General features: G+C 41.4%; 1 protein-coding gene across 1 annotated transcript; it reads right to left on the bottom strand.

Annotated features, from left to right (window-relative positions):
- Positions 1-17958: 17958 nt before the first annotated feature.
- Positions 17959-18915, bottom strand: LOC122916869 (olfactory receptor 2K2). Its single transcript, XM_044264259.1, has one exon. The coding sequence runs from the start codon at positions 18907-18909 to the stop codon at positions 17959-17961; it is 951 nt and encodes a 316-aa protein (XP_044120194.1). The 5' UTR covers positions 18910-18915.
- Positions 18916-25005: the final 6090 nt, after the last annotated feature.

Genomic DNA, 25005 nt, shown 5'->3' with positions numbered 1-25005 from the left:
TAGCTTAGCTTTACCAGTGAGAAAACTCAAATCATCCTTCATTAATTTCTTTTAACTGTGTAATGGTATATTGTGAAACTGGCCAAGTATTTGTGGCTTGTTTTATCCCAAATCTGCACATTGACGTCTCTGTCTAAAGGATTTGGGCTTTTAGGTTTACTTTGCAGTATCTAGCCTAAAAGGAAAAAGGACTCGATGTTACAGCAGGAAACAAACTTCAGAGAGATAGCAGGAAGGACTTAGAACATGAATTCCTTTCAGTCCCAAAGAGACGCTGTTCCAACAGGACTCAGGTCAGAGGGCTGGGCACTGCTGGGGCAGGTCACATGGCTGATCTGGGCAAACTTGTTTTGTGAAGAAACAGATGATTTCTAGCTATGAGCCTATTGTTCCTGTAACTTTTTAGCATCAGTTAAATCCAGTTAAATCTATTCCAAAATGACAAGCAAAAGAAAAGAACATTCCGAATAAATTGCAGATGAATGGAGATTTCTCCTGCCTCCTTGGGAATACTATGAGCATCTTACAAAAGGGGCCATATCCTGTTTCCTTCTCCGGTTGCTACAACTGTGGTTTGTATATTGGCTGTATCACTAATGTGAATTTACAACCCAAAACGCCAAACGAAAAAAAAAATCAGTACTCCTTCACAAATATGCAGTTTTCTTTCCCTAACTTTCAACAAGCACTGTTTTAAATCATCATTATTTTTTTCTGCACTGGAACCAAACCTACACATCTTTTTCATATCCTACTGCTAACACAGAAGGTGAAATACTGACAAAAATGAAAGGAGTTGCAAGTTCAGCGTTAATCCAAACCAGGCGAACACTAGTGGGATATTTAAAACTCAACAGTGCCTCCTAGTGCACCTATAAAAATTAGCAGGGGCACCTCCTGGTGCACCAATAAAAATTAGCCCAAAATCCAAAATAAATCAGTTTGGAAAAAACTAAATTAGGAGGCATTCATGAACAGATACTTTAAGATAATCTAGGAATTAGTCTTTGGGATAAACGTATTTACTTTAACTAACGTAAGGAAATTACTTGCAACTAAAAATAGGGCATTAAGAAAGGTCTAGATCCAGGGGGAGGGAAATGGCACTAGAGCACGTAGAAAGAGATAATGCAAAATATAAATACATGCTTTAAAAAAGAAAGAAAGAAAAGGAAGGAAGAAGAGGAGAAGATGGAAACAGACTCTTGTGCCCAGAGCATACCAGCTAGAAGGAATATCAAGAACTTGGATAACGAGAATATGGCATTTTGCTCTGAGGCAAGATGCGGCTTTGTTAATTTCCTCATAAGAGAACTCCTGTTAATCGATGTTCTTCTTGCCCACCTGTAGCATCTGCAACCTCTGGCCACCAGAGCTCTTCACAATTCTATGCAATTACCAGTACTTTTTTTTTTTTTCCACCACTGCCCCTGAAGTTGGAAATCTGTTTTTTCTGTTTAAATGATCATAGCTTTTTCCAGAAGTTGCTGATATCTGAGGGTCCTCTGGGGATCATGAAAAGAAATAATGCCATGAAACCCAACAAAAAGGTACTTGGACGAGCAAGAAGCACTTGGCTAACAATCCTAGAATGCCATGCCTATAGAATCTCCCCTTGTTGGACCCAAGTGATGTCCCCAGATCCATCCAACATTTCTACTCTCATATCTTCATTCTTTCCTTGTGTCACCAAAAATGTATGTGAAGTCCTTATCCCCCTCTGAATTCTATTGTCCTCAACATTCCCTTCACTATTTTTAAGAAATCTTCCTAGCCTGGTACTTTATCTCAATGTCCTCAAAAATGTTAAGTAAATGGATCTTCCTCATGACCTCCATATACAAAAGCATCAACAGAACCTAAATTGTTTGAGAAGAGAAATCTAAGCCTGATAGAATAAGGAAAGCACTCATAATTACAGAACAGCTGTAAATTAGTATCAGAACCCCACTGTATAAGGATATGTTCATTGTATATAATTCTCCTTAAGCTGACTAGTGAAGAAATTGTGCACACTTCTTTTCCCAATTTTGGCATCTTCATGTAATGATTTGGAATTATATTTTGATGAAGTCAGTCACATTTGACTATTCTATCTGACATTCTATTTTCCAAAATGAGGGGGGAGACAGGTGAGCAGGCCCATCTGTCTTAATAGAATTAATTCTTACTTTTGTGTGTGTTCTCTCTATTGTAAAACTACAAGGAACACTGGGTGGCTCAATGGGTTAAAGCCTCTGCCTTTGGCTCAGATCATAATCCCAGGGTCTTGGGATCGAGCCCCACATCAGACTCTCTGCTCAGTGGGGAGGCTGCTTCCTCTCTCTCTCTCTCTCTCTCTCTCTGCCTGCCTCTCTGCCTATTTGTGATCTCTGTCAGGTGAGTAAATAAAATCTAAAAAAAAAAAAAAACAAACCCAAAACTAGGGACACCTGGGTGGCTCAGTTGGTTAAGCGGCTGCCTTCGGCTCAGGTCATGATCCCAGCGTCCTGGGATCAAGTCCCACATCGGGCTCCTTGCTCGGCAGGGAGCCTGCTTCTCCCTCTGCCTCTGCTGCCACTCTGCCTGCCTGTGCTCGCTCTCTCTTGCTCTCTCTCTCTCTCTGGTAAATAAATAAATAAAATATTAAAAAAAAAAAAAACTACAAGGCACAGTAGTGAAATAACCTGTAGTTTTCAGACCAACACAAAATTCTCATTGGAAGAGTTTGCATGTTTTGAAGAAATAAGACTTCTTAAAAGCTGCTGCATTTTCATAACTGTCTTTACTAAAAGCCACATCACTAAGAAGCCTTTCTTTTTGTTCCACTAAAGAGATGTGTGACAATTCTAAAGAGAGAGGGCAAAGTTGATGAAGAACAGCACAGGTCATCCAAACTGCATCCAAACAATAGAGCGAGACTGAGTAACAGAACAGTAGGACAAAATTTGCTGCTTGACCCATGGACAAAATGTAATCATTCAAAAAAGGAAAAACACTGTTCAATCAGACACACACCAAACAATATTAAAATTATGACATATCCCCATAATGGAATACTGTGCAGCCCTGAAAATAATGGAGGTCTACATTTATTCAAATGAGGCAAAGTGATGATACATGAAAGAGCAAAAAATATTTACATTTGAAACATCTATGCATTTTATACATATACACACATATGTATGTGTGTGTATCTATCTATAGATACACACACGCATATATATATATATATATATATATATATATATATCTTCTCCTGTTCTTGAAAGAATGCTCTCAAATTGATAAATTCTCCTTTCCTCTACCTTAAATCCTGTTACTTTCCCCTTGATCAGGGACCCTCCAAACCCAATCCCATGTTTCTCCCAGCTTTTGCCAAAACATTCCCGCTAACTACTACAGGTCCTCTGAGGTCATGTTGCTTTCCTGTCTCTCAGATCCAGTACCTCCCCTGTGGGTTATATTATAACTCAACCCTCAACCCTAGTTACTGGCTTTAAATTGGGGAGATGGGGCTACGTCCTGATGGGCGTATAGGAGAGTGATTCTTGATCATCTTCAAGCATGGAAGGAATTCTAGCCTTAATAAGCAAAGTGGGTCACTTCTGCAGGCTCAAAGACTCAGAAAAGTCCAACGATTTGAGATTTTTAGGAGGCATCTATATCACTGTCCCCATCCAAGACGTCAGAGTTCCCTTCTTTCCCAACCTTGGTATTGCAGACCTGCCTTGCTTTAAAATTCAGCTACTCACAAGTAATCTGTGATCCTGGTCCTTTGTTTTCTCTGCCTTCTAGCTATAGGCTATGAGAACATTTATATATGATACCAAGTAAGCCCTCTGGCTTTCACATTTAGCTTATAGTTTCTAATTATTCTTTCTTAACTTTTCATTATCTTTTTCCAAGTGTCAGTTGAGTTTAGCAACAAATACTCAATTGTATTATCCTTATAGTTGCTTTTTCTCTCATTTTTATCACCTGCTTCACACTTCGTACCAGCTAATGCATTACCTTCCACTGATACACTGTCAGTTACCCAACAATGGATGTTTTCACAAATATACTGCCTCTATTTGTCAGGGGCTCACCGACCACCAGGAATAGTCCTCTTTGCCAGTCAGGTAATAGGTGATTCTGCTCCCAGATCTGTGTTTTTTGTTTGGTCTGGTTGGGTATTTTTTGGACTGCCCACACTAACTCTCAGAGATGGGTTATCTCTGAGAGATTAGCGTGTAAAAAAGTTTAATTGGGAGTGCTCTGAGAATCTACACCTGGGGAAGAGAAGGGAGGGTAAGGGAGCCAGATTAAGCTGAGCGGTGATACAATATCAACAGAAGACTTAACTGATTCTCGGAGGAGTTCCAAAAGTTGGATTACCCTTGAGAACCATCCATCCCAAAGGACTGGACTTTGATACCCTTATACTAACAGTCTTTGGATGGGACCACCTGAGAAGAGGCTATGCCTTGGCAAGGCAGCTGTCTTCAGTCAAGGCAAACCCTGATGGTGTCTGCTGGCTGAGAGTCCCTCATCCCTGATGGGGACTCTGATCAGGACATCATATCGCCCACCACCAGAATTCAGAACCATGCAGCCCCCTGGGTGTCCTCGTCTCAGTAAGTATACATTTTGTTAGTTAAAAATAATGACCATCAAATAACAAATAACAAAAATCTCAAATATCAACAAAGGAGACGACAGAGCGGGGGAAAAGGAGGGAACCGTATAAATTTTTTTAAAGTTCATCCCGTTAAAGGGGAGAACATCCTGGTAGACTGGATCATTATTCTAACTGTGCTCTCTCTCCTCAGTAATAGATCATACATCCACACTCTTTCTCATGTAATTTTGCAATGCCCTCATATTGCCTTGGAGTATATTTCTTTATCTTTCACTCTCTGCTAGGACATCTGACTTGTTAGCAGCTATGAGTCCACCAGAGACCTAAAATAGGCTTCCACAGTTAAGCTCACCCTCTTGTGCCTACACTATAGTTACTAGAACCTACCCAAACCTGTGGTTCCAAGGAGAGGAACCTCTACAGTCCAAAGCAAAGCTATCCCAACCAGCCTACAGAACTACAATGAGTAGCAGAGCTACGTTGCCAAATACAACCTATGTCAGCTGAACCTCAGCCACTGCATAGATGCATAAATGGTGAAAAAGAATGCTATTGTTTGGGTTTAAGGGATGTCTAATTATAAAACATCATGGTAGCATTAGCTAACTTATGTAGATATTAATTGATAGACATCATTAGAAAATAGAAGCTTAAATATGTGTATGGCATTATTCTAATATCTCAGCAGGAAAAAATAAAGAAATAATCAGTTCAATAAACAATAGAATGAAAATGGGAAGAGAAGTAAAAAAAAAAAGAATAGCAAGAATGAACAAATAAATAAGGGGAACAAACAGCTTAACTATAAAATAACAATAAATATGAATAAGTAAACTTCATTTTAGAAGACAGACTCACAGATTGAGGAGGTTAAAATTAAACTATACTATTTAAAAGGTAGGCTTAAAAGAAGGTAATGTTGAAATAAAGGCATGAGAAAAGATATATCAAGAAAATGCTTAGAGGGGAGCACCTAGGTGGCTCAGTGGGTTAAAGCCTCTGCCTTCAGCTCAGGTCATGATCCAGGGTCCTGGGAGTATCCGGTTCTCTGCTCAGCAGGGAGCCTGCTTCCCTTCCTCTCTCTCTCTGCCTACTTGTGATCTCTGTCAAATAAATAAAATCTTTAAAGAAAAAAGAAAATGCTTAGAGGAAAACCAACTGTAACAATATTAAATTGAATACAAGATGAAAATTTTAGAGGGACCAGAGGGATAACTACATATTAATAACTGTGCAAGCACATATCAATATATCAAAAAGACAGAACAGCTTGAATTTTTATAGATTGAACTAAACAACTTTGAAATATATAAATCAAAATTTAATATAAAAACCTTCTGCACTGAAAAGGAAACCATCAACATAATGAAAAGGTAACCTATGGAATGAGTTACCTTAAAGTTGGAAAATGAGAAAACATCTGCAAATTATATATCTGATAAAAGGTTAACTTCCAAAATATATAAAGAACTCATACAACTCAATAGCAAAGACAAATAAACAAACTAATTTAAAAATGGGTAGAGAATCTGAATAGACATTCTTCCAAAGAAGACATACAGATAACGAACAGGTACATGAAAAGGTACTCAACATCATTAATGAAAAGGGACATGTAATTCAAGACCAGAATGAGATATCACCCCATATCTACTAAGGTGGCCATTATCAGAAAGACAAGGCATAAATACTGGCAAGAATGTATAGGAAATGGAACCCTGTGTAATGCTGGTGGGAATGTAAATTGGTGCAGCTACTATGGAAAACAATACAGAGGTTCCTCAAAAATATAAAAATAGAACTACCATATGACCCAGCAATTCCACTTCTGTGAATATATCCAAAGGAAACTAAAACCCCATGTCAAAGAGATAACTGGACCCCCCTGTTCACAGCAGTATTATTTATTTACAATAGCCAAGATGTTGAAAACAACAGTGTCCATCAACAGATAAATGGATAAAGAAGTTGTGGTATATAAAATCATTCAAAGAATAAAACTAGCTCTTAGAAATTAAAAAAAACATGGTCAAAAACCAGGAAAAACTAGACAGAAAAGTTGGAAAATGAGTAAGAAAATCTCCCAGGGAGTAAAGCAAAAACACAAAGAGAGACAAGAGATTAGAAAATTAGAGTACCCATCCAGAAATTTCAACATAATACTATAAGATCCAGAAAAACAGAGAAAATGAAGAGAAGGAAATCATCAAAGTATATATATATTTTTTAATGTCCCAGAACATAAGTTTTCAGATTGAAAACTTTCAGATTGAAAGCTTCAAGCTATGGGTGAAAAAAAATCTATGCACATCATTAAGAAATTTCAAAATATTTACAATTCTATAACCAACCAAACCATCAACAGAACAAAGATATGTTCATTCAAAGTTTCAAAAAAACTACTACTCATGCACCCTTTTCTGGGAAGCTACTGAAGGATGGTCAACAAAATCAGGCAGTTTTGGAGAAGAAAGAAGGTAGACTTCAAATCAGGAACTGGGAAACACAACTGGAGTCAGAGGCAAAAACAATCCCCAAGCTAATGATAAAGACAGACCCCAAGATCATAGTCCTATACCAAGACCAGACAGTGGCCACTAAACACTACACTAAGTCAGAGGCCTCTGGAGAAGTCTCTGAGGAAAGATTTCTTCAAAAAGATGAAATTAATAATTAATGTATATGTATGTGACTATACCAAGAGAAGATATACACCCGCTGGCTGGTGTTTGGGTTTGAGTTAATAAAGAGAACATTAAAAACTAAACATTATACAAACAAGTATCAACACAAATTGTTGTGCAAGAAAGGAAATTCTAGGGGCACCTGTGTGGCTCAGTCAGTTAAACATCTGCCTTCAGCTCAGGCCCTGATCCCAGGGTCCTAAGATGGAGACTTGCTTCAGGCTTCCTGCTCAGCGGGGAGCCCGCTTCTCCCTCTCCAGATCCTCCTGCTTCCTCTCTTTCTTTCTCACTGTCAAAAAGATAAATAAATAATCTTTAGGAAGAACAGAAGGGAGGGAGGGAAAGGAAGGAGAAGGAAAAAGGAAGGAGGGGAAAGAGGGAGGTTGGGAGGAAGGAAATCCTAATAAATTATAGTAAGCCCCCAATAAATCAGAAGGAAATGTAAGATATTCTGTAGGAACTTGAAGGAATATGGTAGACCCATATGAATTGCAATGATGCTATTTCCAAGACACAATATTAGTTTCTAAAAGCAAATTACAAATGGTATAACATTTACATAACACTATACACAAAGTTATACAATGTATTTCTATGCCACGTCCACATCATATGCCAAGAGCAAAATGTGGTCTGTTGACCAGCAGCATCAGCATCATTTAAGATCTAATTAGAAAAACATATTCTCATTTCCCATCCAAACCTACTGGCCCAGAATTTCTAGAGTAGGGCTGTGGAATCAAGCCACTTGCTCATCACTCACTTTTCAGGTAATTCTTAAGCATGGTACAGCTTAAGAACTACTAGAGTATTGCACAAGAAAGGTCCAATTAGAGAAATTAACTCTGGGGGTGGGACTGGGACAGGGTGTGGATATCCTGAAAAGAGAAGTCTGCTAAAGTGTTTGCTTTGGGCGCCTGGGTGGCTCAGTGGGTTGGGCCGCTGCCTTCGGCTCAGGTCATGATCTCAGGGTCCTGGGATCGAGTCCCGCATCGGGCTCTCTGCTCAGCAGGGAGCCTGCTTCCCTCTCTCACTCTCTCTCTGCCTGCCTCTCTGCCTACTTGTGATCTCTGTCAAATAAATTTTTTAAAAAATCTTTAAAAAAAGCATTTGCTTTTATTTTTTTAAGATTTTATTTATTTATTTGACAAAGAGCACAAGTAGGCAGAGAGGCAGGCAGAGAGAGAGCAGGAAGGAGGCTCCTCACTGAGCATAGAGCCCGATGTGGGACTCGATCCCAGGACCCTGGGATCATGACCTGAGCCAAGGGCAGAGGCTTAATCCACAGAGCCACCCAGGCTCCCCTAAAGCATTTTGCTTTAATGGTTTTTGCAAGAATATATTTATTCATATACAATGCAGTTTAAAAATACAATAGAAGACAAAATAATTTTTCAAGGAAAATGTACTTGGGAAAGATGTGCATAAAATATGACATAGCCCGTTTATCAACGTCTCTCTTAAATTGGAATGCTGCTCCCCAGATGCAAACGCCATCATGCTAACTTTTGCCTGTGGCTGAAAGACAGCAAATGCTAGAAAGGAAATTAAAAAGAATTTTTGATGAGCTACTAAAGTCCTTCTCCTTGAAACACAGCTGGTAGGCAATATGAGGGTGGAGGGAGCCTCCCAGGACTGCTGGGAATAATTGGACTAGGTGGTGCGTTTCCTCTAACACTAACCGATATTGCAGGAGTAGCCCTGACCCATATGGAGTAGAATGCAACCAGCCTTAATCTGCTCTGGGCACAATGCTACTATTCCCACAATGTCAAGGAAACTGTCTTCCTTTCAGATGAGTCATGAGGAGAAGCAGGAGGGAAACAGAGGGACGGAGAGGAGGCGGTGTGCTGATACTACACTGTGGGCTCTGAAGCTAGACCAGGGCGCCGCAGTGAAGGAGGCAGGTGGCCCCTAGGAGCTGGAAAGGGTGAGCTACTTGATTGTCCCTAGGCTCTAGAAAGAACCGGCCCTGCTGACATCTTGATTTTAGCCTCATGAAATGGGTGTCTGACTTCTGACTCCCAGAATATCGGTTTCCTGCATCTCTGGTAATACCCAGTCAGCAAAGATGATGGGATGCCTCTAGTAAAACTATGGCGCGCCTCCATTCATGCAAGAATTCACAGTCCCGTGTTGACATGACTACACCTTCCCAGCTTGGTCCAAGCGGATGCCCCACATCAGGAATTGTGAAACAACCCCAAGTCTACGGCCACAGCTCACAGGGAAATGGAGGAAGAAGGAGAAATGCTAGCACCCTCCTGTGGAAACGGAACTATGCTTTGTAATATATTTCTCAACCTCACAGAACATGACCAGAGTGCAGTCTTCCAGAAGGCAGAAGGGACTCTTAAGGAGGATTTCGAGTATAAGGAAACTGCAAAGAATGTGGAAAAGACATGGGCTTTGGAGCATAGCCTGCTCTGATAAAAACGGAAGATGTGCAGCTCTCGTGGGAGATGGGTGAGGAGGAAGGGATGGGAATTACACCGCCCAGGAGCGGTGTCCCAGGTCTGCAGTTAGTAGCTGTTGGTCTTTGCTAATTGTTTTAGTTCTCCTTTGTCAGTAACACACTGCCTGTCATAAAGTACAGACATCTGGAATGCACATATCCATAGCCATATCCCGCCGGGTGTCTGGAATAGGATTATTTTGGATCCTTGACTCACCTCACTCTACGTTTCACCACTGGCCACTTATTTTACTGTGGAGGAGCACAGCGGCCCTACTGCACCGAAATGTGAAATATAGTTTGTCTTGTTTTTCAGTGCTCTGGTCATACAGAAGCATGTGGCCTTGAATTTCTTCTAAGTCAGTTGACAAAATACCAATGAAAAAGTTGATTTAAAATCTTTTACAATATAACATGATATACCCAAATGAATAGAATTAAACTGTAGGAGGAAATAAAGTGGGCAATTTGGGAGAGTTTTGTGAGCTGTTAATTTGGGAGAAGACTATCTTTTTTGAACTTTGGGAGAATTTGAAAGACAGGGGTGAATGGAGAAAAGAATGAGGATTGGATACAGTTGGGATACATGTTGATGGGGGAGGCTGAGACTAACGGTTACAATGGAACTTACGAATTTCATACTCTAGTTGGTGGCTTTTTGTTTTTCTAAGACTAAAAAGGTTGGGAATTTTACAGAGGGTATTCATGTTTGACTTGCTAACTCTGGTGGAAAAAAAGATTTTGGTCTCTGCCATCAATGTTTTGTGCTCTAATAAGTTCTCTCAATAATATTAGAAATGGTAAATTGAATTCAGTTCTAAAGAGAAGTCAGGTAAATGACAATTTATCTTCCTTGCCAATGATTTAGCTGTTCTTCACATTATACAATGCAATTTAATACCTTTTTAATTGGTGACATCATGGCTCTGCCTTCAGGGTTATTCTATAAAATTGTTTTCAGTGATGTGACTTGGAGTTAAATATTAGAAAAAAATAATTATTAATAAATTAATTCTAAAATAATTACTATATTGATTATAAAATAATCAACATAATTAATAAGTAATATAATAAAATTGATTGTTGATTAAATATTAATTATTTGATAGTGAACATATTACAAGCAAGCAGTGGGCCCATTTTATAGAAGCCAGCAGAAGTTGACTCTAATTTTGTTCTTCTGGGTTTTTTTTTTCATATATCTTGGTTTATTTTCTAAAAATTGCTTTTCTTTCTTCCTATTGAAATATGACTGACTTAAAATGTTGCATAAATTTAAGATGTACAACGTTTAATGTGACAGATTTTTATATGGTAGTGATTACCACAGTAGTAATCATTAGTACCTCCATCACATTACATACTATGGTTGGAATAATTAAGTTCTAGTCTCTTAGCAAGTTATAATGCAATATTGGGGTGTATGTCTACTATACTGTCCACTAAATCCCTAGGACTTATTTACTATTCAAAAAAAAAGAGGAAAAAAATATAGGGAAGTTTTAATTTTTATAAAAGTAGGGAAAGTTGTATTGGCTAATCTGAAGGCCCATTTGAGGTAAAGAAACAGGAGATAAGAAAAGAGTTACACTAGGAAGATACTTCTTTGCTCAAAGGCCAGTAAGATGCATGCATACCACTCCATTTCTCTTACTCCATATTCTCCACCACCTCACTGAGATCTTCCTATGGAGATCTCAGCTGGGAGAAGCAGCTACTTGACTGAACTCTTCAATAGTGCAAGAGCATGCCTTTGTTGACAAAACCTACTTAACCAAAAACAAAACAAAACACTTACTTAACCAAGACAATCATAATGCTTTTCTTTCTCTGCAGAACCTCACTTCTTCATTATGGCCCTATTCCCATTACACAGGTACAAGTCACAGATTAGTTCTCCCTGCCCTGGGGGGAACGGTGTTCTACCGAGATTCATGACCGTTTAGAACCCAAAGGGCACTTGTGTCCCGGTAGTGTACACAGTTAAATAAGACACTCCGGGACTCAGCCCCATGGGGACACAGCAAGTTAGGAGCAAACTTGGGATAATTCAACTGAGACTTATTAGTAAGAGAACTTTTCTTCTCAGGAAGTTTCTCCTAAGGGAAATTTGAAGTGCCTTCAAAGTGAAATAATCTCTACTTATGAGTGACAGTGAAATATTGAGGGGTGGAGGTGGCTCGAAGTACTCATAAATGGATCCAAAGATAATATTACTCTCAAGCTTAAGAAATTTACTCAGTTGCAAATGCCATTAAGTCTCATACTCTATATGATGCCATAATGATGGCTACAGGTCACTACATATTTGTCCAAACCCTCAGAATATACTACACCATGAGTAACCTATAAGGCAAACTATGGTTTGTGGGTGGTTGTGATGTGCCAAGGTAGGTTCATCAATTGAATAACAGATGTACCCCTCCACGGTGGGGTACTGATGGAGGCTATGGGGGGTAAGGAGTGTATGGAAAATCTCCGTACTTACCCCTCAATTCTGCTGTGAACCTAATACTACTCTAAAAAATAAAGTCTAGGGGTGCCTGGGTGTCTCAGGGGGTTAAGCCTCTGCCTCCGGCTCAGGTCATGATCTCAGGGTCCCGGGATCAAGCCCTGCATCAGGCCCTCTGCTCAGCGGGGAGCCTGCTTCCCCCTCTCTCTCTGCCTGCCTCTCTGCCTACATGTGATTTCTCTCTCTCTGTCAAATAAATGGATAAAATTTTTTTTATGATTTTATTTATTTATCAGATAGAGATCACAAGTAGGCAGAGAGGCATGCAGAGAGAGAGAGAAGCAGACTCCCTGCTGAGCAGAGAGCCCGATGCGGGGCTCAATCCCAGGACCCCGGGATCACGACCCGAGCCAAAGGCAGAGGCCTCAACCCACTGAGCCACCCAGGCACCCCAATGGATAAAATCTTTTAAAAAAATCAAAATAAAGCCTAACAAAAAAAGGAGTTTTAAGAGAGCCAAGCAACCATGTTAGAGACCTTATCATTTAATTAAGGATATAATAAAGACAATAAAATAAAATGAAATAGGCAAAACACTTGAGTAAACAGTTCTATAGACATACAAATGTCCAAAATGTATATGAAAAGATGTTCAGCATCATTAATCATTAGAGAAATGCAAGTCAAAGCCATAATGAGATGTTACCTCCTACCAATTAGAATGGTTAAGGGAAAAAAAAAAACACAAAATTACAAGTATTAACAAAGATGTGGGCAAACTGGAAATGTGTACACTGCCAGTGGGAGTGTAAAATAGTGCAGCCATTATAGAAAATAGTATGGAAGTTCCTCAAAAATATAAAAATAGAATTATCATCTGATCCATCAATGTCACTTGTGGTTACATATCCAAAAGAACTGAAAGCAAGATCTCAGAGGCATATCTGCACACTCGTGTTCCCTGCAGCATTATTGGTGATTTTCAAGAGGTGGAAGTAACCCAGGTTTCCAATTTGTCCACCTATGGATACATGGATAAAGAAAATGTATTATTTACATACATGGCAAAGAAGATCAAGGTTGCAGATGGAATTAATGTTGCTAATCAGCTGATCTTACAAGAGAGAGGTTATCTGCCTTGGCCCAATGTAATCACAAGGGTCCTTATAAGTGGAAGGAGACAGAAGAGGGAGAAAGATGTGAGGACCGAGGCAGAGTCGTAGTAGTACGATGTGAGGAAGACTGTTGGCTTTTGTCGTCTGTTGGCTTTGGAGACGGAGGAAGGGGCCATGTATGAGTCCCCTCAGGCTGCCATGACACAATACTACAGACTGTGTGACCTAAACAACAGGAATTAACTTTCTTACAGTTCTGGAAGCTGGAAGTACCAACAGTGAGAAGATCGAGGGAGAAGGGAAGCAATGAGGACTCCTCCCGTGCTCTTGGGACCACAGTCCCTCCGGCCAGGAAGAAGGGTTCTTTCCCAGGGATTTCAGCTGCCTGCCCCGCCACCAGTGCTGGCGGACCCTGCTGCTGGCGCCACAGCACTGCCTGGGGGGTGCACCTCACTCTTCCTGCTGCACATGAGCCCCATGTCTCTTTCCAGACAAAAAAAGCAAAGGGAATGTCTTCTGGAGAGCATCCTCACTTTCTGCCCGAAACTAGTGTGTGGGTTTGGGTTTCAGCCTTCCCTTCAGTCAAAGTCTGAGATACTGGGACGGGGAGAGACAGAAATTCACCCTGAGTTTGTTGGCAGCTTGCAAGGTAGTTTCCTTCCAGGTCTGCTTGCTCTCTTACTTCTCAGAGCCCTCACACAGATGCTCCACACGTTCTGTCTAGAGTATTTTTTTATTCATTCATTCATTCATTCACTTTCTTTTAATCCCAGTATAGTTAACATATAGTGTAAGACTAGTTAGTAGGAGTACAATATAGTGATTCAACAATTCTGTACACACAAGGATACATACAAGGACCAGTGCTCATCGTGGCAAGTGCCCTCCTCAATCCCCATCACCTGTTCCACTCATCGCCCTGCCCGCCTGCCTCCCCACTGGTGACGATCAGTTTGTTCTCCATAGTTAAGAATCTGTTTCTTAATTTGTCTCTCTCTCTCTCACTCCCTCTTTTTCCTTTGCTTGTATGTTTTGTTTCTTAAATCTCACCTGAGTGAAATCATATAATTGTCTTTCTCTGACTTATTTCACTTAGCATAATACTCTCTAGCTCCATCCAGGTCATGGCAAATGGCAAGATTTCGTTCTTTTTATGGCTGAGTAATATTCTGTACATCTATACTGCATCTTCTTTAACCATTCATCAGCCCAGGCCACTCGGGCTGCTTAGAGTTTTTAACTGCATTCAGTGGGAGAAACGGGATGGCGCGTGCTTACTTCACCTCAATCAAAGCTGGAATCTGTGTGCTGGGTTTTGCCCTCTTCCTACATAGAGTGTGCTCCTTTTCAATGCCCCTTTTTTGGCTTTTCCTATTTGATGGGCTTTAAATACTAATGTTCCTCTAGTTTCATCTTCAGCAATTTTCTCACTCTATACTTTCTCCCCAAGCTCATGCTAACCATGTTCATCACTTCATTACATCTGTGCAAATATGTCGCAAGTTTCCATCCCCAGGCTGATCTTTCTCATTAACTAAAACCTGCATATCCAACTGACCTTGATATTTCTGCTTCTCTACCTCGAAGTCATCACAAATTCAACATGTCTAAAACACAACCCCACCATCAGCCTTCTCTGACACGTAGAGGTCACCTTTGACATCTTCAGGAATGATCAAGGACCTCATTGAGTTGTCATCAGAAGTTTATTGCATGCGTATTTTTATTCAACAGATGGTCACGGAGCACATGGTCTTTCACAAAAAGTCTATACTGAATGTCTTCTCTGTTACAGACCTTGTGCTAATGCCTAGGTATACAATGTTTAAGGAAACTGACACAGTCCTTGCCTCCATGAACCCACACACTAGTGCAGTTGGTATGAAACAAGCAAATCCACAAACTATAACCAAGTTACAAATTATGATACATGTTCCTAACAAAAGAAGTAAGACAGAGCACAATGCTTCCATGAAACTAGGAGGAGTTGTGTGTTCCAAGAGCAAAGGATGTAAATGGCAGGTAATCGGATTAAGAAAATCTCTGAATGTCATCTTAAGGACTTCAAGTTTTTGAGTAATAAAAGCCACTGAGGGATTTAAGAGGGGAAGTAACACGATCAGATGTTTCTACAGCACAGATCTGGTTATATAACTGTTTTGGAATTGGCTGTCAGATGTCATTTTACCTTCTCTGCCAAATATATTCCTCTTTGTAACAATACCTGAAAGGGATCCCTTACCTGAGGCTCTAAAAGTTATGACTGCAATTAGCACTGGGTGAGATGGAATCGAACCCAAATGAAAGAACGCACCATGTATCAATAATTAACTTCAGTGTTGCCGGTAATATATGAAACACACTGAGATTTATGTTCACTTGTTTTTCATTGCAACTTTATGTACCATGTGGCTATAATGACTGCAACTCCTAACTTCTTAGTTAACAGCTGCTACACCAAGATCTGCCCCGGTCCCAGCATGAGTCCTTTTCTGACATCTGGGTCATTTCTAATCTGTTTCAGTGCCCCATTTTGATCCACATCCCACTCTGAAACTTTTGTTTCCATGCCAATTTGCTCAGTTTCTTGCGTCAAAGTTGATTACTAATTACAGAGTTTGCCCAGTGGCTGTGTCTTTAAGTTCTCATAATTCACTCTTTGGAGTAAAGATTTCAGATGCGTCTGTAACTGCTGTTATTCCTGTTTATACCTGGTACCACAGATATAGCAGTGAACTCCGGAAGGCAGATATTTAGTTCTACTCTAACACTAAAACCAGCTCTACTGTAATAAAAGCCACCGACAGGATGCCCCTTCACGACTCTGAAATTACCAGGAAACCAATGTGGTATCTGGTTGTGAAGGCTGAGGCATCTGAGCAGGAAAAATAATTACATCTGGGATGAAACTTCGTGGTCAACTCACCTCTATTACCCCAAAGCCATGTACTCAGGGCTTGCTTTCATCCTCTACTATCAAACATCTCTTGGCAGGAATATCTGGCATCAAATTTGTCCCCTTGCTGCATCACCAGAATTTTTTTTTTAGAAAGGGGTGCAGGGGCAGGGAGAGAGGGAGAGAGAGAATCTTAAGCAGACTCCACACCCAGCGCAGAACCCGATGCAGGGCTCAATCCTACAACCCTGAGATCATGACCTGAGCCAAAATCAAGAATCAGATGCTTAACCCACTGAACCACCCAGGTGCCCCAGCATCAGCAGGATTTTGCTGGGTGATAACGTCAGCTGTCATTTTATGTGGGTCACCCATCCCCGAACATGCAATGGGAGCCTTAGATCTAAGGGAACAGTCTACGAGTGAAATCATCCAGAACTCAACAACCAATACTAAACTTTTTCGGTCTTTCGTATGTTGAAATTTGTCAAGTGGGTTAACCTCCCTCCACTCAAAACCCTCCCCACTTCCCTATTCAGGACGTGGAAGTAGGTCAATGAGAAGGCACACACAGAGGCACAAACAGTGGAAGGAAAAGCACAATTAAAAGGCAATGGGGAGAAATGAGAATGAATTCTACTTTTACATGGAATGGCAGATTCTTCCCAGAAACAATGTCTCCCAAAGTAGGGTCATCTCAAAATCTGTCCCAGAATTTCTCAGGGATCTATGTTTAAATGCAGACTATCAGGACCTCACCCCAGAGCCACTGAATCAGAATATCTGGGAGCAGAGGCCTAGAGTCTGCATTTTTAACAAGCAGTATTTTAATACCAAAAAAAAAAAAAAAAAAGTTTTAAAGCAACTAAGAGAAACATGGTGTCTGCAATTGCTGCATATTTTTAAAGTGAGAAACCTCATCGCCCTGTGGTGTTCCTTCACCCTCTCCAGAGGTGGTAGTTTCTTGTCAAGGGGATTAGTTCAAAGCGGGTGAATGTAGGATTTACTGAACGACTGCTGTAAATACAAAGGAGGCACTATTACAGGTCCCCCTGCCCTCGTGAAGTCAATCATCCAATAAGGAGAAAAAGCTGACACACCAAAAGCCTTCGTGCAGGGGCGGGATACGGGCTAAGAAATGGATCCAATTTGCACAAGGATCTATGAGCTTAGAGAAGGCAGGTCGGCAAGGAAGCCAGTCACACAGGCACTGGGGGGCTTTAGTCAGAAAGTCAGGAGCTTCCACCTGGGGTTCTGAAGGAGGAAGGGTGACGAGGGAGCGGCCACAGCAGCAGCAGAATATGCTCCCCGTGGAGACGAGAGGAGGAAAAGGTTGCAGGTTGAGCTCTGCAACTGGGTGACGTTGAGCGAGTCTTTTGATTTTTCTCCCATTTTCTCATTTGCGTAACCAAGGCCAATCTCTATTATTTGTTTCTTTGTATTTTTACATTCTAGAAAGATCTACAGAGAGAACATACACCAATTTCTTCTGGCACCAACATTCACTGACCGAATTCATCCACACCTGCTCAGGGTGGGGGGCAAATGTGGGAGGATGTTACAGACCAAAGCTTCTCCAGCCATGAAATAGAGCAGACAGAAAATATTACCAAGGGCCAACTGGGACCTACTATTATCCAATGTCTTCGGTGTGCACATATGTCCCAACTGTAAAATTATAGGGCTAGGGGTGACATGAGCATTCTAAGGGTGAACAGAATTTCTGGTGAATTCTGCCAGGAGCGCACCCAAGTCAGAGACTTTCATGTGTTCGAAACAATGGTATCTGGCCCAGCACTTTTCTCATGGCCGCTTTGACTTCTTTGTTTCTTAAGCTGTAAATGATGGGGTTCAACATAGGGGTCAGCACTCCATAGAGCAGTGAGATGACCTTATCTACTTCCTGTGAGCTCGAGGAAGAAGGCTTTAGGTACATGGAGAGGGCAGCCCCATAATACAAGATCACCACGGTCAAGTGCGCACCACAGGTCGAAAAAGCTTTGCTTCTTCCCTCGGCTGAGCTGATTCTCAGGATGGTGGAAAGGATGAAGACATAAGAGATGCAAATTAAGAGCATCGGGATGGGCAGGAGGAGCACACTGACCACCAGCATGACCATGTCCACGAGCAGTGACTCCGCACAAGCTAACTTCAGCACGGCCAGGATCTCACACGTGAAGTGATCGATGAGATTCCCGCAGAGGGGTACCCGCAGGGCGAAACTGGTTTCCAGCAGGGCGGTCAGACAACCCGTCACCCAGGAGGCAGCAGCCATCTGCACACAGACCTGCCTGTTCATGAGGATAGGGTACCTCAGGGGGTTGCAAATGGCCAGGTAGCGGTCGTACGCCATCACGGCCAGGAGCACGCACTCTGTGGAGCCCATGGCAAGGGACAGATACATCTGTACGGCACACCCAGAAAACATAATGGTTTTCTGGGATGACAGCACGTTCACCAGCAAAGTGGGAATGGAAGCAGATGTGTAACAAATATCCATGAAAGAGAGATTTCCAAGGAACAAGTACATGGGGCTTTGGAGGCGTGCATCTAGGATAGTGATCAAGATCAGAGTGCTGTTGCCCAGGAGGGTTATCAGGAACATCACAAGGCTGAAGACGAAGAGGGCAATCTCTAATGTTGGGTATCTAGAAAAACCCTCCAGGAAAAAAAAGCTCCAAACGGTGAGGTTTTCTCCTTGCATTTCCTTTTTTTGCACCTGTATTATTCTAATAGTGCTCTCTCCATTTCATCTGAGACACAAAGAGATGTATCAAGCGTCAAGTTCGTTTCATTAGGAAAACACTTTCAAACTTGTTTTCACTATCATAAATACAATTTTACCACAAGAAATCACAGTACTTACCTATTGACCTAAAAGGTGTGTGTGTGTGTGTGTGTGTGTGAGAACAGGTCTGATCTACATAAAAAGTTGATTTCTTCCACAGCAAAATTTAGAAAAGAATCAACTTGAAAACAAGAATAAACACATTTTATACCTGGATCTCAGCCTGCTCTCCTCTGCTTAGCATGCGGTAGTTTTCCAGCAAAGATGTGAAAGTACTGGGCAACAAAAAACAGGAATGTACACTGAATAAACTGAACACAGATTAGAAAATTAAGCCAGATAAGGGAAGTAAAGAAAGCAGGTTTGTGATAGATAGATAAATAAATAAGTAAATAAATAGTGATGATCTTCAGTGGAAGAAGAGGAGGGATACTGAAAAAAATCAATGAATTTGTTCTGGGACTATGAAACTCTTGGTCTAAATATACTCTTTCCTTCCCAGTGAGTGGCTTGGAGGTCCACACACTTATCTCAGAAATGATGACATTGTTTAAAGCATTGTAGGGACCCTTTCTGATGATATTGAAAAGCCAGTTTACAAGTCACACAAAATAAGCCACCTTACTCAAACACCAACATGTCCGTGGCATGGTCCCATTCAGTGTTGAGATCCGTATCTTCATGAGTACGTAAGTCGTGCTGAATAGGACTCCCAGGCAATAGCCTCCTTCTACATTAAAACCCACAAAGATCTCAAAGATGCAGAAATGAAACTCCCTTTTTAAGCTATCTTAAAATCTCCTGGAAAAGAAGATTACAGATCATCTAATTATAAACAGGATGCTGTATGGTTTGGTTTTCTTACATTCCATGTGAACAGAAAGAAAACAAATGCGTGCCTCGCTTCTGCACTGACACTGGTCTTCTTCACCTTCAATCATTCCCCTTTCCTTACTATTCCTTTCTTTTCTATTTTCAGATATCCTCATTCTGAAACTTTCCCCGCTGTCGGTCTGTTCCCTGGGCACATCCTACCTTTGCTCTTTCTCTCACAGGCAGATTCCTCCCTGATACCGTTTACCTACAATGTTTCACTCTTCACTTTCTCGGTTTACTTACAATGTTTCCCTCTTCACTTTCTCATCACCGGTGTTCCTGGTGTTCCTGGTGTTCCTTCTTGGTTTCTCCGCGTGAGCCAGAGTTATCATTTGCCTCCCAGTTCCCCCATTATTTCAAAAACTGGCACACAGGGTGATGGTATAATCACGTTGGGAGCAATATCTTCTATCATGCTCCTAGAGCAGGAGCATAGCATTTATCCAACAGTTTTCATTATACCACATTATTCTCCGTGACTTCTCCCTCACTCTATCTCATTCCCAGCCTACTGGCAAGCCCTTCCGCTGTATCCTGTTTTACTCACCAGCCCCCCAGCAGCTTGCATGGTAGGTCCAGACCTTATCAGCTCCCGCCCAGGACGCTGTTGGTATTCTAGGGAATGCCTATCAGCAGGACTTTCCTTTGCGGTCCTTGAACCCGCAGAGTCTCTGCTTCTCCTCCCAAGAGCTCCATTTTTCTTACATCAGTACAGTAGGGCATTCTTACTCATTTCTTAGTTAGCAGGTTATTTCTTAGGGATTTCTCTGCCAGATTTTATATTTAAGAAATTCTGTACAAAAATTTTATTTTGTTATTATAAGAGATTATTTTAGGGGTGCCTGGGTGACTCAATCATTAAGTATCTGCCTTCAGCTCAGGTCATGATCCCAGGGTCCTGGGATCGAGCCCAGCATCAGTCTCCCTGCTCAGCAGGAGGCCTGCTTCTCCCTCTCCCACTCCACTGCTTGTGTTCCCTCTCTCACTGTCTCTCTCTCTCTGCCAAACAAATAAATAAAATCTTAAAAAAGAGAGAGAGAGAGAGAGAGAAATTATTTTAAAGTAACTAAGTGTGTGTGTGTGTGTGTGTGTGTGTGTTACTCTCAAGACTAGCAAAAAAGATTTTTTTAGAATGAAAAATCAGTCCAGTTGCCAGAGACTTGATATTTTCCTAGTGTTTAAAAATATGGGCACCTGGCTGGCTCAGTCTGCGCAGCACAAGACTCTTGATCTTAAAGTTGTGAGCTCAAGACCCATATTGGGTATAAACATTACTTAAATTTTTTTCTTTAGGGATGCCTGCATGGCTCAGTTGGTTAAGCAGCTGCCTTCAGTTCAGATCATGATCCCAGCGTCGTGGGATCGAGTCCCACATTGGGCTCCTTGCTCGGCAGGGAGCCTGCTTCTCCCTCTGACTCTGCCTGCCACTCTGCCTGTGCTCACTCGCTCTCTGACAAATAAATAAATAAAATCTTTAAAAAAATTTTTTTCTTTAATCTTTAAAAAAAAATAGTAGCCAAGAAAAGTTGTCTTCTCATCTAAATTCCCTGTCACCAGCCCCAAATATTATTTTATGATGAACTTCATAAAGTTAGCTATGTGCAAGAATGAATGCATCTATACTTAAAATGTTAAACATATTATATAAAAATATATATTGAAGATGCCTGGGTGGCTCAGTCAGTTAAGATGTTGCCTTCGGCTCAGATCATGATCCCATAGTCCTGGGATCGAGTCCCATATCAGGCTCCTTACTCAGTGGGGAGCCTGCTTCTCTCTCTGCCTCTGCCTGCCACTTTGCCTTCTTGTGCTCTCTCTCTCTGACAAATAAATAAAACCTTTTTGAAAAATAAAAAATTTTTTAAAATAAAAATCAATATTGCAATCCATTTTTTTCAAAAGTACTGACTGTCACCTCCATAACTAAAAGTGCCAAAGGACAGCAACCAACTTACTACATAAATTTAAATCATCTATTGTTTGGGGGGAATACTTGTTGTCCCTAAGCAATTTAAAGTTCAGCAGCTATAATATACAGAGGCTTGAAACTTCAGATCCTTGAGGGAAAATGTCCCAATGATCCAATTATACCAAACTTTTAGAAACTGAGACAGAGTGAGCCACAGTTCTCCCAAAATAATTTCAAGAACTCATAAAAACAAAGTCTTATATTCCCACACACAACGGACTATTACTCAGCCATCAAAAAATGAAAAAAAGAAATCTTGCCATTTGCAGTGACGCGGATGGAACTAGAGGGTATTATGTTAAGCAAAATAAGTCAATCAGAGAAAGACCATCATCCTATGATCTCATTCATATGTGGAATTTAAGAAACAAAACAAAGGATCATAGGTGAAGAGAGGAAGAAAATAAAACAAGACACAACCAGAGAGGGAGGCAAACCATAAGAGACTCTTAATCATAGAAAACAAATTGAGGGTTGCTGGAGGGGAGGCAGGTAGAGGGATGGGGTAACAGGCTGATGGACATTAAAGAGGGCATCTGATGTAATGAGCATTGGGTATTACATAAGACGATGAATCACAGACCTCTACCTCTGAAACCAATAATATATTGTATGTTAATTAATTGAATTTAAATTTTAAAAATATTTTTTAAATTTTTTTTTATTGAATGATTACACAGTAGAATATTTAACAGTCTACAGAGAAAAGATATCCCTAGAATTCTAAGATACACATTTTTTCATTTGTGGAACTACTCCCAGTTTTCAGAGTTTATGAGAAGAAAGTTTACTCTTAAACCACTTGTCCTAAACAACTGATCAGAAATTTTACTCAATACACATATTGAGGAGGGCCTTAAGGCAATGAGCCCTCAGTAGCAATGGACAGATCTAGCACCCAGATCTTAGTTTCTTTTTTTTTTTTTTTTTAACAGAAATCACAAGTAGGCAGAGAGGCAGGCAGAGAGAGAGAAGGGGAAACAGGCTCCCTGCTGAGCAGAGAGCTTGATGTGGGGCTCAATCCCAGGACCCTGAGATCATGACCTGAGCCAAAGGTAGAGGCTTAACCCACTGAGCCACCCAGGGGTCCCCAGATCTTAGTTTCTTTCTTTCTTTTTTTTTTTTTAAGATTTTATTTATTTATTTGGCAAAGATCACAAATAGGCAGAGAGGCAGGCAGAGAGAGGAGGAAGCAGGCTCCCCGAGGAGCAGAGAGCCCGATGCGGGGCTTGATCCCAGGACCCCAGGATCATGACCTGAGCGGAAGGCAGAGGCTTTAACCCACTGAGCCACCCAGGCGCCCCCAGATCTTAGTTTCTAAACACAATTCTCACCTAAAAAGAAATTGTTAAGGGCCTACTTAATCAGAGGGAGCCATTTTGTTGTTTATGCAGTAAACTTAGATTGACCCTGCCCCTCCCAGAGGAGCAAAGCCCAGATACAAGGGCAGGTCAGGGCAGGTAGAGACATCCAATCAGTGGGGCACGCATATATCTACTAGGGTGAATTGTAATTCAATTGGCCACCTGTCTGTGACCTAACATGCCTGTGCAATTTTCTCTGTGTTTGCAATCTCATTGGCCACCTGTGTATAACCCGGCTAAATTACCTCTATAAAAGTTAGTCTGTGAGGCTGGGAGGGGTCGCCTCTTTGCAAGAGATGGCCCTGATTGGTCAGTTTGATTCTCGATGCTTGGTGCGAAATAAAGCTTTGCTTGATCTTCGCTTTGTATCAGTCTTGTTCCTTTGATTACAGACCCTAACAGAAATGTAGTCCCCCTTTTCACAGCTGGAGCAGGAAAAGGACAAGACTGATCTAGAGCAGCTTACTGCACTAGAATATCAAGAAGTATGCAAAGAATGACAGGACTATTTCAAAAGGCCACAGGAACCACTTGATGAGGCTCCCATTGGCCACATCTGTAACAGAATATTTTGAGCATCAAATTAATTAATGGTTAAAATAGATTATAATCCAGAGAATAAAATCAGAATGCATGAGCTCTTTCTGAAAGAAAGAAAATTCTTCCTTACAGGAGGATGCCAAAAAATAAATATAAACGAATGATGTCATTAGAAAATCATTACAGGTTGTTACAGTAATAGATTAGAACAGGTAAAATGTTATAGTAGGTAAATGTAGGCATCATAATTGTCATAAGTAAAAGCTGGGTGAGAAAACAGGGTATTTACATGGTGTCAAAGTACGGCACTGCAAACTACCTATTAATTTCAAAAACAAGGTAGTAATAGCTCTCCAGCGGGGCGACATGCAGAATACCCAGCTTAACACTCCGAAACGCGAGACCAATGGACTCCACGTACTTTCTAATACCATGGACATAATACCATTTCTATGATATTTCCATCAAAAATACAAAACCTGAAACCAATCATGAGGGAAAACCAGACAAAGTTAAATTAAGGGATATTCTGAAAATAACCGGCCTATACTTATCAAAACCGTCAAGATCAGGAAACAAAGGAAAAGACTCAGAAATGGGTCCAGGAGATTAGGTAAACAGGACAACTAAATGCAATGCATGACCCAGCACTCAGAATTAGACCAGGAAAAAGGAAAAAAAAAAAAAAAAAAAAAAAAAAAGAAGGTTCTAAAGGACGTCACTGGGGCAATAGAAGAAATTTGGATATGGGTTGTCAATTAGATAACAGATTGCAGGAGAGCGAAACCTCCCTCTCTTCCCAACTCCATAGTGCATCTACGTAGGAGAGCGTCCTTGTTCTAAAATACTTCAGCAGTGAGTGTTGCAGGGCAAAACGTCCCCAACTTATTACCATCAAAGAGTCCACGCGCTCCGGAGGGGCAGGCCCTGCACGTGGCCCCTCAGCTCCTGGAGCCAAGTCCGGGGCGGCGGCGGCAGGCAGGGTTCTCGGACCTCGACGGTCCCCGCAGGTGGAGGAGACGGGGACCAGCAGGGCGCGCTGGCGGGCGGCGGGGGTGCGCAGTCCGGGTGTCCCGGCCTGTCCCGCGGCCACACCCGAGAGGGAACTGAGGCGGCCGCACGCCCCACCCGACCTTCAGGGTGAAGTGCATCCACCACCAGCCCCCAGCTCCAAGTGCAGAGGAGCCGGCTCAGGGCAGAGTGCGCGCGAACCAGGGCTGAAGGCGCAGTAGCGGGCCTCGCAGCCTCCGGGCCAAAGCTGGG

This window comes from Neovison vison, chromosome 9 (assembly GCF_020171115.1).
Source record: "Neovison vison isolate M4711 chromosome 9, ASM_NN_V1, whole genome shotgun sequence".
Classification (NCBI taxonomy): domain Eukaryota; kingdom Metazoa; phylum Chordata; class Mammalia; order Carnivora; family Mustelidae; genus Neogale; species Neogale vison.
This window is presented reverse-complemented; position numbering and strand designations above follow the sequence as displayed.